This window comes from Anolis sagrei, chromosome 12 (assembly GCF_037176765.1).
Source record: "Anolis sagrei isolate rAnoSag1 chromosome 12, rAnoSag1.mat, whole genome shotgun sequence".
NCBI classification, from domain to species: domain Eukaryota; kingdom Metazoa; phylum Chordata; class Lepidosauria; order Squamata; family Dactyloidae; genus Anolis; species Anolis sagrei.
Genome location: NC_090032.1, coordinates 20,172,147 through 20,186,476, shown reverse-complemented (window position 1 = coordinate 20,186,476; position 14,330 = coordinate 20,172,147). Strand labels below are relative to the sequence as shown.

General features: G+C 39.9%; 1 protein-coding gene across 3 annotated transcripts in view; it reads left to right on the top strand.

The window, feature by feature from the left end:
* Positions 1-14,330, top strand: part of EHBP1L1 (EH domain binding protein 1 like 1) — a 66,958-nt gene that overhangs the window by 41,056 nt on the left and 11,572 nt on the right. For all 3 annotated transcript variants that reach the window (XM_067472543.1, XM_067472542.1, XM_060758316.2), the window contains 6 exons: positions 143-191; positions 1,080-2,015; positions 3,711-3,777; positions 7,214-7,290; positions 9,640-9,760; positions 13,688-13,787. In XM_067472543.1, coding sequence (XP_067328644.1) covers positions 143-191; positions 1,080-2,015; positions 3,711-3,777; positions 7,214-7,290; positions 9,640-9,760; positions 13,688-13,787 — 1,350 coding nt within the window. The remainder of the gene's footprint in view (positions 1-142; positions 192-1,079; positions 2,016-3,710; positions 3,778-7,213; positions 7,291-9,639; positions 9,761-13,687; positions 13,788-14,330) is intronic.

The window sequence follows — 14,330 nt, the reverse complement described above, 5'->3', positions numbered from 1 at the left end:
ATATTTCTTCCAACTTCCGTAATTTGGAATGGGCAATGTTGGGATAGATAGATTCAAGGGGGCCCAGTATAGGCGATAGTACTTCTGTATTTGGAAAGGAGTCAACCCACTAACAGACTTTTTTTGTGCATCCCTTCCCCAGCGATTATGAAGCTCTGGACCCTCTTGATATCAAGCATAACAATAAACTGGTGAGTTGGGCATCTCCAGACGCGGGATGTGAGAATACTAAAAGTTACTCATAACACTATTTAGTTCAGTCTCACTGTTTGAAGCCTAACAGCAGGACGTGTAGGATTCTCTTTCCCACCTGCACAAAAGCTTCATTTCTCGCAGCTTAGAAGTAGATCCACAGCTTAGTTTCCCCCTCTCTCTCTTTTTCTCCTGCAACAACCTGTCAATCACTGTTAAAGCGTTTAGACCCGCCCCTTTCCCCAGGGTTTTGGAGGGAAAGGAGGGTTCAGTCTCATTGTTTAGTTCAGTCTCACTGTTTGAAGCCTAACAGCAGGACGTGTGGGATTCTCTTTCCCACCTGCACAAAAGCTTCATTTCTCACAGCTTTGCTGGGGGAAAAAATAAATAGATCCACAGCTTAGTTTCTCTCTCTCTCTCTTTTTCTCCTGCAACAACCTGTCAATCATTGTTAAAGCGTTTAGGCCCGCCCCTTTCCCCAGGGTTTTGGAGGGAAAGGAGGGTTCAGTCTCACTGTTTAGTTCAGTCTCACTGTTTGAAGCCTAACAGCAGGACGTGTGGGATTCTCTTTCCCACCTGCACAAAAGCTTCATTTCTCACAGCTTTGCTGGGGGAAAAAATAAATAGATCCACAGCTTAGTTTCTCTCTCTCTTTTTCTCCTGCAACAACCTGTCAATCATTGTTAAAGCGTTTAGGCCCGCCCTTTTCCCCAGGGTTTTGGAGGGAAAGGAGGGTTCAGTCTCACTGTTTTGTTCAGTCTCACTGTTTGAAGCAGGATGTGTGGGATTCTCTTTCCCACCTGCACAAAAGGCTTCATTTTTCACAGCTTAGAAATAGATCCACAGCTTAGTTTCCCTCTCTCTCTCTCTTTTTCTCCTGTAACAAGGCCTTCGATGGTTTTGCCTCGCTGGGCATCTCTCGGCTGATGGATCCGGCCGACATGGTTTTCCTGACGGTGCCGGATCGGCTTATTGTCTTGACCTATCTCTGCCAAATCCGGGCGCATTTCACGGGGCAGGAGCTGAACGTGGTGCAGCTCGCGAGTCACGCGAGCCAAACGACGTACAAAGTGGGCAAATTCGACACGGACTCCTCCGCCACCTTGGACCCATCCGTCTTCTATTCTCAGCATCTCCAGATGCAACGGGTCGAGGATTTGAGGGTGGCCAAGGTCTCGAGCGGCGAAGACCCGGAGGAGAGTCGTCCGGACCATTCTGGGAAAGTTCAAGGTCCACATCCTCCCAACGAAACCATTGCTGTGGACGGGAAAGGAAAAGGCAGCAATGTTTCCGAGACGGTTGACGGGGCGGAAAATAGAGTTGTCAACGGCGGTGCTGCAAAGCCGTCCGGAGAAGGTAAATCCCTCGAAACGGTGGATTATAAAGCAGAGGAAGTATCTTCAAATAGGAATGTATTGATCAATGGGGCACAAGTGGATACTGGGATCTCACTTGTGGCGAACGGAACCGGTCAAAGCCCTGCGCTCTCCGACCCCGGATGCGCCGCAAAGCCAGAGGAGAACAGCGGCGAGGAATCGGGCAACCAAAGCGCGGAAGGCGATGGGACGACGTCAACGAGCAATATCGAGAAGTTGGTTCCTCCGCCGCGGTTGAAACGCATGGCGTCCCGGGGCAGTGTGGAACGGCCCTTGCAGCGCACCCTCTCCGCCGGAAGCCCGAGCCCGGTAGCGCCGCCACGTCCGCACGCGGCTAAGTCCGCTTTCGCCCACGTCCGCGACGCCGATCTGGTGAAGAAGCGGCGCTCCCGGCTCAAGAGCGACTCCTTGTCGATGGACGAGGCGGACGAGGATCCGACCAAAAGGGTGAGTAGCCAGAGGCGGCCCTAGGTAATTTTCAATGGTAAGCCTCAACCAATGGTAAGCCTCAACCAATGGTAAGCCTCAACCAATCAGCCTCAACCAATCACTGATACATATTTTGTGTTCGTCGTGGGAGTTCTGTATGATATATATTTTCTGTTCGTTGTGGGCCGTCCAGTCCAACCCCATTCTGCCATCCTGCCAAGAAGCAGGAAAATCGCATTCAAAGCACTCCCGACAGATGGCCATCCAGCTTTTATTTAAAAGCTTCCAAAGAAGGAAGCAGGGCAGTGAGTTCCCCTGCTGAACAGTTCTACTTACAGTTAGGAAGTTCCTCCTAATGCAGAGTATTCAAATAATCCCATGCTACATAGGCAGATACTTGGAGAGAGTCACATAGGAGAGAGTGAGATGGATTCTTTCATCCTCTTTGTCTTTGGCTAGAAATGCTGCGCCATTTCTTCTACGTAGAGTTGGAAGAGACGTTGTGGGCCGTCCAGTCCAACCCCATTTTCCCATTCTGGCAAGAAGCAGGAAAATTGCATTCAAAGCACTCCCGACAGATGGCCATTCAGCTTCTGTTTAGAAGCCTCCAAAGAAGAAGCTTCCATCACACATCACACTTCAAGTAATCCCATTCAACATAGGCAGATACTCAGAGAGAGTCACATAGGAGAGAGCGAAATGGATTATTTCGTCTATTTTCTTTGGCTAGAAATGCTGCCACACTCCGAAGCAGAGAGTTCCACTGCTGAACAGCTCTCCATACAGTTAGGAAGTTCTTCCTAATGCAGAGTATTCAAATAATCCCATACTACATAGGCCAGTGATGGGCAACCTTTTGAGCGTGGTGTGTCAAAATTCGCCAAAAAACTGAGCATAATTCAGGTGGTGTGTCACTTCCAGAAAAAAACCATAATTTCGCAATATTTAGTTTAAATAACAAAAAATATATATAATTGTAATTCCCACTTTCTCTCTTACCATGTTGTTCTACCTCTCTTTATGTAAATAATATCCTTTTTGGAGTGTTTAATAAAAATGTAATTCGAAAAACCCAACAAAATATTATTTATTTTTAATTTAATTTAAATGTATTTCTAGCATTTAATATGCTGTTTAATGTATTTCTAATAATAATAATGCAATAATAATAAAGTAACATTGCAAAATAATATTTTGATATTTAATTTACCATTTCATTTAAGCCATATATATATATATATATATATATATATAGGCATATATTAAAAATATTTAAAATGCATTAAATTAAATGTCAAATTAAAATTCAATTTACCATAATTATATATAATAGAATTATATAATATAATAGAATTATATAATATAATTAATAGAATTATATATTATATAATTAATATTATATTATATAATTATATATAAGTATATATAATAGAATTATATTATATAATTATTATAACATAATTAATATAATTATATATAATTATATATAATAGAATTATATTATATAATTATATATAATTATATTATATATAATTATATTAATTATATTATATATAATTAATATAATATAATTATATATATAGTAATATATATTACTATATATATATATTACACAGATTTATAAGACACTAATCACTATGCTAAGACTTGTCTAAACTAAAATAAATCAAAACACGTTAAAACTTGATAAGTTTTATCTCTCTTTTTCCGCAGGATAGTGGCGGCGAGGAGGCATTTAGACCCCGACCAGTTGCCTCAAAGGCAGAGCAGTCTGTACCAGGTAAATATGAATTAATATTATTATTATTATTAATCTCATAGGGATACAGAAACAAAGGGAATACTACACTTTACTCCGCATTCACACATATAGATATTCATTCATTCTCCTAGAGAAGAGACCCCGCATTCCACTGTTGTCTGCCACACTTTTGGATAGTAGAAAGGTCTCTTATATAGCAATTTTCTTATTTATTTATTTTATTTATTTACTGCATTTGTTGACTGCCGTTCTCAGCCCTAGGGCGACTCACGGCGGTGTACAACATATAAAAGACAATTTACAATGAAAGCAATATCATAAACAACAATAACAACATCACTATTAATAATACCATTACACTAAATCATTCGCTACGTCTCATCATAGAATCACAATCCAATCTCGTTATCCATGTTCCGTTCCAATCGTCATTGCCAATTTGTTGTAGCACTTAGTCAAACGCCTTCTCAAACAACCACATCTTTAGGCTCTTGCGGAATGTCATAAGGGAGGGCGCCTGTCTGATGTCTACAGGGAGGGTGTTCCACAGCCGGGGGGCCACCACCGAGAAGGCCCTATCCCTCGTCCCCGCCAGGCGTGCCTGTGAGGCAGGCGGGATTGAGAGAAGGGCCTCCCCAGACGATCTCAAAGTCCTCGTGGGCTCATAGGCCGAGATGCGGTCAGATAGGTATTTTGGGCCGGAACCGTTTAGGGCTTTGTAGGCTAACACCAGCACCTTAAATTGGGCCCGGTAGCAGATCGGCAGCCAGTGGAGCTGGGACAACAAGGGCGTTGTATGCTCCCTGCGTCCCGCTCCTGTTAGTAACATGGCTGCCGCGCGCTGGACTAGCAGGAGCTTCCGGGCCGTCTTCAAGGGCAGCCCCACGTAGAGAGCGTTGCAGTAGTCAAGGCGGGATGTGACCAGAGCGTGTACTACCGTGGCCAAGTCAGACTTCCCGAGGTACGGGCGCAGCTGGCGCACGAGCCTGAGCTGTGCAAATGCTCCCCTGGTCACTGCTGAAACCTGGGGATCCAGGCTCAACGATGAATCCAGGATCACACCCAAGCTGCGAACCTGCGCCTTCAAGGGGAGTGCGACCCCATCCAGCACAGGCTGTAACCCTATACCCTGTTCTTGCTGTTGTTGTTCCAAAAAGTTGTAAACGACTGACTGTTTTGCAGCTAAAACATGCCGGTTATCAGTTCCCGGACAGATGTTGACTTTCCTTCTTAAGGAAAGTGCATTGTGTTTGCATCTTTAACTGTAGTAATTTTATTGATTTGCCCTTAGGCCATATCACAACACCAAAAAAACCCAACAAGGCTTGATTGCAATCTATGTAGTGAGTTAAAATAAGACTTAAAACAATATAGTAAATAAATATTATGAGATCTGATAAAACTGTGTATATACATCATTTCCTTAACTGAAAAGAGTCATTGTTTTTGACTATGTAAACATTTTCAACCACAGGTAATAATATAATATAATTAATAATAATATAATAACAATAAAATGATATAATAATAATTATATTACTATATCACATGATAATATAATAATTATAATAATATATAATATAATAATTATAATAATATATAATATAATAATTATAATAATATATAATATAATAATTATAATAATATGTAGTATAATATTATTATAATAGAATGATAATAATACAATAATAAAAATGATAATAATATATAATACTAGCTTGGGTACCCAGCGATGCCAGGGTTATCTGAAAATATCAGCAGTTTAGTAGTTTTTCTTCATTAGCTTTTTGCAGTTGTGGTACAAACCAGCATACATACTTTGACTTTTAAATAGATAAGTTACTTATGCCTTGGCTCATTCTTCCATTTCTCATCTCTCCCTCTGAGTTTGCCTATCTAGATATCTAGTGCTCTCTTGTGGTTGCATCTGAGCACTGCAGACATACATGTCCATTTATTCATTTTCAGGGCCCTAGTCCCAAATGGGGTAGATTTTAAAGTTGAAACCCAGACCATATTTTAAGTTGGATCATGACGGACATCTTGAGCCATGTTTGGTCCAGATGGATCGGGCCATGTGGGAGCCTTTGTGGTACAAACCAACATACGTACTTTGACTTCTATTTGTCATCTCTCCCTCTGAGTTACCCTATCTAGCTATCGAGTGCCCTCTTATGGTTGCATCTGAGCACTGCTGACATACATGTCTATTTATTCATTTTCAAGGCCCAAATTGGGTAGATTTTAAATTTGAAACCCATCCCATATTTTAAGTTGGATCATGACTGACATCTTGAGCCATGTTTGGTCCAGATAGATCGAGCCATGTGGGAGCCTTTGTGGTACAAACCAACACACATACTTTGATTTTTAGATAGATATGCTTTGGCTCCTTCCATTTGTCATCTCTGAGTTAGCCTATCTAGCTATTGAGTGCCCTCTTGTGGTTGCATCTGAGCACTGCAGACATACAGATCCATTTATTCGTTTTCAGTGCCCTAGTCCCAAATGGGGTAGATTTTAAAGTTGAAACCCATCCCATATTTTAAGTTGGATCATGACGGACATCTTGACTCATGTTTGGTCCAGATTGATCGAGCCATGTGGGAGCCTTTGTGGTACAAACCAACATACATACTTTGAGTTTTAGATAGAGAGATACTTATGCTTTGGCTCCTTCTTCCATTTGTCATGTTTATTGTCTATGACCCCGTTAAAATCGCCTAGGATTACCAGGTTATCAAATTGTTGTTCTTGAATTTTCTCATTTAAATTTGACATGAATTTAGTTTTTGCGCCATTGGGGGCGTAAATGTTGCATATTAATATCTTTTGTTTCTAAATATTTGAAGGGAATTTGAGCTGGGATTATTTCGTTTACATATATTATGACTCCTCTCTTTTTTTCGGGAGTGGATGAATCAAACTCTTTACCCATTTTTTTGTGAGTTAGATGGGCTGTGTGTCTTTGTGAAACATGCGTTTCTTGGAGTGCGATTACGTCATAACTATTTTTCTCTATTTGTTTAAAGATTTTTTTTCCTCTTAGAGGGAGAATTAAGACCATTGACATTATTTGAAAAACATTTTATTTCTCTTATTAAGTCACTCATGTCAGCATTCAGTGGGTTGTCCAGTTCGTCTTGTTCTTTGTCCACTTTCCTGATTGGTGTTTTTGTCATCTCTCCCTCTGAGTTAGATTATCCAGCTATCGAGTGTCCTCTTGTGGTTGCACAAACCAACACTATTACAGAGTACTAAAACAAGTTTAGTTTTTCGTTACGTCATTTTCCCCTTCGCGCCAATAAGGAGACTAACAGGGCTCCTCGCTCCCTCAGTTTTCCAGGCTTAGATATTCTCAGGGTGGTGTCTTCAGCCTCTATAAGGCCCCAGTCGTACTCCTTCCATATAATTTAATTCAATGCGCACTGACTTCTATGGCTTTCTCCATCAGCGTCTCCGACGGCCGCCTCCCAGGAACCTCCGCAGGACCCCAACCCCAAGAACAACGGCAACGAAGAGGAGATTCCGGTAAGAAGGGATTTATTTGCTTGATGGGGACAGTGTTTTCGTGTGCTTCTCGTCTTGCAAGGGCAGACCTTTGGGATTCTTCCAAGCACATCTTCCGTCCTTGACCTTTTCACTTTGGAAGATCTCTGGTTGCATCGCTTGTTTTTTCGTTGCAATGCAACCGTGGGTTTAAATTGCAGGAAAAGCGAGCCTACCTAATTGTCCAGAAGAACATCCTTATGGTCAGAGGATTAGATTGCCTTAGGGTTTGCTTCTTTGGAGTCTTTTTGAAAGCAAAGGCTGAATGGCCATCTGTCGGGAAGGCTTTGGTTGTGTCTTTCAGCCGGACAGAATGTGATTGGACTGAATGGTGCTTTCAATTTATTATTATTATTATTGTTGTTGTTGTTGTTGTTGTTGTTATTATATTTTAGTATTATATATAATTATTATATTATATATTAATACAATATAATAATATAGTATTATAATTATATATATATAATATTATATATTATTTTATATATTATATATTATATTATTCATTATTATATTTTAGTATTATAATTATATATTATAATATAGTATTATTATAATTATATATATTTTAATATATTATATATTATTTTATTATTAATTATTATATTTTAGTAACAAAACTCAAAAAAACCCCAATTATATATTAAATATAGTATTATTATAATTATCATTATATTATATATTATAATATATTATTATAATTCTATATATTTAATATATTACATACTATATTTTATTATGAATTATTACATTTTAGTATATTATCTTATATTTTAGTATTATAGATAATATTATATATTAATATAACATAATATAATATAGTATTTTATATATATATAATATTATCTTATATTATTATATTTTAGTATTATATATAATTATTATATTATATATTATAATATATTATTATTATTATTATATATTTAATATATTATATATTATATTTTATTATCTATATGTATAAATCTGTTAGGTTGGTTCAACCGGACAGCAAAACTCAAAAACCCCCCAACGAAACTTAACCAAAATTCCCATGCCCATAACACAACCCACAAGGTACAAACATATCTACTCAAAATGAAAAACAACACAACAACACACTCACAAAATGGCAAAACAACTGAGCATGCGCATTGGTGCCCAGCCGCAAGTTCCCTGGCGCGCACACACAGCCTTCAGGCCAATGTTCCCTCTGCAGAAGCCATGCCCACTCCAAGCCCTGCCGCGCCGCTTCCCGCACACACACACACCCTGCCGCACGCACACACACAACCCCACGCTCCATCACTCCCCCCACCACCGCACACACACACGCAACCCCACGCTCCATCACTCCCCCCGCCGCCGCACACACACACAACCCCACGCTCCATCACTCCCCTCGCTGCCACACACACAAAACCCCACGCTCCATCACCCCTCCCCCCGCCGCCGCACACACACACGCAACCCCACTCCCCCCGCCGCCGCACACACACAAGCAACCCCACTCCCCCCGCCGCCGCACACACACACGCAACCCCACTCCCCCCGCCGCCGCACACACACACGCAACCCCACTCCCCCCGCCGTCGCACACACACACGCAACCCCACGCTCCATCACTCCGCCCACCGCCGCACACACACACGCAACCCCATGCTCCATCACTTCCTCCGCCGCCACACACACGCAACCCTACTCCCCCCACTGCCGCACACACACACGCAACCCCAGGCTCCATCATTCCCCCCGCCGCCACACACACACACGCAACCCCACGCTACATCACTCCCTCGCCGCCGCACACACACACGCAACCCCACGCTCCATCACTCCCCCCGCCGCCGCACACACACACGCAACCCCACTCCCCCCGCCGCTGCACACACACACACGCAACCCCACGCTCCATCACTCCCTCACCGCCGCACACACACACGCAACCCCCCGCTCCATCACTCCCCCCGCCGCCGCACACACACACACAACCCCACTCCCCCCGCCGTCGCACACACACACGCAACCCTAGGCTCCATCATTCCCCCCGCCGCTGCACACACATAATAGTCCAGATATCTACCTCAACTTTGATAAGTTTTACTATAGGCCATAGCAACGCGTGGCAGGGCACAGCTAGTTTATTATATAGCAGCAACTCAGGCTAAAATCTGCGTTCTAATACACTTTTGCTTTTCAAGAGTGTATTGAATCCTAGATTTTAAAAATACCCCAAAGGCCTTTGAGTCCATCCTTCTGCCCGGCAGGAAGACACAATCCAATCTGTCCCAACAGATGACCACCTAGCCTCTGAAACCACAAACGCCATGATATTTTTTACTCTCCCCATAGAAATTCCAAGACACCAGCCAATACGTCCTTGCTGAACTTCGTGCTTTGGAGACCGAGCAGAGGCAGATTGATGGTCGGGCCGCAGTGGTGGAGAAGGACCTGCGGACGCTGATGGAAACGGGTGAGGATCCTCAGCTTCGAAAGGGACCACCAAAGGACATCCAGCCTGACCTATTTATCATCATCATCATCATCCAATGATGACGATGATGATGATGACTGAATCCTACGGTTGGGACCTCCAAAAGTCTTCCAGTCCAACCATCATATTATTATTATCCATTATTATTATTATCCCAGATGATGATGATGATGATGATGATGATGGAATCCCACAATTGACTCCCATAATGATAATGATGATGATGATTGAATCCTAGTAAGAAGGGATTCCCAAATATCATCCAGTCCTATTATTATTATTATTATTATTATTATTATTATTATTATTATTATCAGTTATTACTATTATTATTTTCCAAGACGATGACGACAATGAAGATGATGATTGAATCCTACAATTGGAAGGGACCCCCAAAGGTCATCCAGTCCAACCATCATCATTATTATATTATCCACTATTATTGTCCAAGATAATGATGATGATGATTGAATTCTACAGTTGGAAGGGGCCCCAAAGGTCATCCAATCCATCTGTCGCCATCATCATCATCATCATCATCATAATGGGTAATAATAACAACAATAATAATAGATAAGATGATGATGATGATGATCATCATCATCATCATCATCATAATGGGTAATAATAACAACAATAATAATAGATAAGATGATGATGATGATGATGATGATGATGATGATGATGATGGCGACGGATGGATTGGATGACCTTTGGGGCCCCAAGATAATGATGATGATGATTGAATTCTACAGTTGGAAGGGGCCCCAAAGGTCATCCAATCCATCTGTCGCCATCATCATCATCATCATCATCATAATGGGTAATAATAACAACAATAATAATAGATAAGATGATGATGATGATGATCATCATCATCATCATCATCATAATGGGTAATAATAACAACAATAATAATAGATAAGATGATGATGATGATGATGATGATGATGATGATGATGATGGCGACGGATGGATTGGATGACCTTTGGGGCCCCAAGATAATGATGATGATGATTGAATTCTACAGTTGGAAGGGACCCCAAAGGTCATCCAATCCATCCGTCGCCATCATCATCATCATCATCATAATGGGTAATAATAACAACAATAATAATAGATAAAATGATGATGATGATGATGATGGTGACGGATGGATTGGATGACCTTTGGGGCCCCAAGATAATGATGATGATGATTGAATTCTACAGTTGGAAGGGACCCCAAAGGTCATCCAATCCATCCGTCGCCATCATCATCATCATCATCATAATGGGTAATAATAACAACAATAATAATAGATAAAATGATGATGATGATGATGATGGTGACGGATGGATTGGATGACCTTTGGGGCCCCAAGATAATGATGATGATGATTGAATTCTACAGTTGGAAGGGACCCCAAAGGTCATCCAATCCATCCGTCGCCATCATCATCATCATCATCATAATGGGTAATAATAACAACAATAATAATAGATAAAATGATGATGATGATGATGATGATGGTGACGGATGGATTGGATGACCTTTGGGGCCCCAAGATAATGATGATGATGATTGAATTCTACAGTTGGAAGGGACCCCAAAGGTCATCCAATCCATCCGTCGCCATCATCATCATCATCATCATAATGGGTAATAATAACAACAATAATAATAGATAAAATGATGATGATGATGATGATGGTGACGGATGGATTGGATGACCTTTGGGGCCCCAAGATAATGATGATGATGATTGAATTCTACAGTTGGAAGGGGCCCCAAAGGTCATCCAATCCATCCGTCGCCATCATCATCATCATCATCATCTTATCTATTATTATAGTTGTTATTATTACCCATGATGATGATGATGATGATGATGATGATGGCGACGGATGGATTGGATGACCTTTGGGGCCTCTTCCAACTGTAGAATTCAATCATCATCATCATTATCTTGGATGATGATCATCGTCATCATCATGGGTAATAATAATAATAGATAATATTATGATGATAATGATGATTGAATCCTACATCATCATCATCATCATCATCTTATCTATTATTATTGTTGTTATTATTACCCATGATGATGATGATGATGATGATGATGTAGGATTCAATCATCATCATCATCATAATATTATCTATTATTATTATTACCCATGATGATGACGATGATTGAATCCTACAGTTGGAAGTAACCCCCAGAGGTCATCCAGTCCAACTGTTGTCATCATCATCATCATCATCATCATCATCATTATATTATCTATTGTTGTTGTTGTTATTATTATCCATGATGATGATAATGATTGAATCCTACAGTTGGAAGGGACCCCCAAAGGTCATGCAGTCCAACCGTTGTCATCATCATCATCATCATCATCATTATATTATCTATTATTCTTGTTGTTGTTATTATTACCCATGATGATGACGATGATTGAATCCTACAGTTGGAAGGGACCCCCAAAGGTCAACTGTCGTCATCATCATCATCATCATCATCATTATTATTATTACCCATGATGATGATGATGATGATTGAATCCTACAGTTGGAAGGGGCCCCAAAGGTCATCCAGTCCAACCATCATCATCATCATCAACACCATATTATCTATTATTGTTGTTGTTGTTGTTATTATTATTATTATTATCCATGATGATGATGATTGAATCCTACAGTTGGAAGGGACCCCCAAATGTCATTCAGTCCAACCGTTGTCATCATCATCATCATTATCATTATATTATCTATTATTATTGTTGTTGTTATTATTATTATTCATGATGATGATGATGATTGAATCCTACAGTTGGAAGGGACCCCCAAAGGTCATCCAATCCAACTGTCGTCATCATCATCATCGTTATCTATTATTATTATTATTATTATTATTATTATTATCCATGATGATGATAATGATTGAATCCTACAGTTGGAAGGGGCCCCAAAGGTCATCCAGTCCAACCATCATCATCATCATCACCATATTATCTATTATTATTATTATTATTATTATTATTATTATTCATGATGATTATTGAATCCTACAGTTGGAAGGGGCTCCAAAGGTCATCCAGTCCAACCATCATTTTTATTGTCATCACCATATTATCTATTATTATTATTATTATTATTATTATTCATGATGATTATTGAATCCTACAGTTGGAAGGGGCTCCAAAGGTCATCCAGTCCAACCATCATTTTTATTGTCATCACCATATTATCTATTATTATTATTATTATTATTATTATTCATGATGATTATTGAATCCTACAGTTGGAAGGGGCTCCAAAGGTCATCCAGTCCAACCATCATTTTTATTGTCATCACCATATTATCTATTATTATTATTATTATTATTATTATTATTCATGATGATTATTGAATCCTACAGTTGGAAGGGGCTCCAAAGGTCATCCAGTCCAACCATCATTTTTATTGTCATCACCATATTATCTATTATTATTATTATTATTATTATTATTATTATTCATGATGATTATTGAATCCTACAGTTGGAAGGGGCTCCCAAAGGTCATCCAGTCCAACCATCATTATCATTGTCATCACCATATTATCTATTATTATTATTATTATTATTATTCATGATGATGATTGAATCCTACAGTTAGAAGGGGCTCCCAAAGGTCATCCAGTCCAACCGTCATCATCATCATCATCATCATATTATCTATTATTATTATTATTATTGTTATAATTATCCATGATGATGATTGAATCCTACAGTTGGAAGGGACCCCAAAGGTCATCCAGTCCAACCCTCCTCCTCCTCCTGCTTCTTATATAACCCCAATTTCCCAGACAGGTAGACACCAACCAAGCTTTCCCAACAGATGTCCATCTAGCCTCACACCTTTCCTTTTGCTTTGTGTCAGGTGCGGACAAGCTGAAAGAGGAAGAGTTGATCCAGGAATGGTTTACGTTGGTGAATAAGAAGAACGCCTTGATCCGGCGGCAGGACCAGCTTCAGCTGCTGTGAGTTTTTGCCTTGGAAGGGACCTTAAGGGGTCATCCGGTCCAATCAAAACCCTCCCGACAAATGGCCATCCATTCCACTGTTGAACAACTCTCACCATCAGGAAGTTCTTCTGCTTGGTGCTTTCATGTTATTCTAATAATAATAATAATAATAATTGATAATAAATGATAATAATAATAATAATAATAATAATAATAATAATAATAAATGATAAAGATAAAGATAATAATAATAATAATAATAATAATAATAATAATAATAATAATAGGTTTGGGGAGAATTCACCAAGATTTATAGGAGTTGTAAGTACTATTGTTGTAGTTGACCTGCACTTTGAACCCCACCAATGAATGATGGACCTAGAACTAACTTGGCACACAGAACCCCCCCATGACCAACAAAACATCCTGGAGGGCGAGAAGGCAGGATCATCAAGTTTGCAGACGACACCAAATTGGGAGGGATAGCCAATAGTCCAGAGGACAGGAGCAGAATTCAAAACGATCTGGACAGATTAGAGAGATGAATGGCCAAAACTA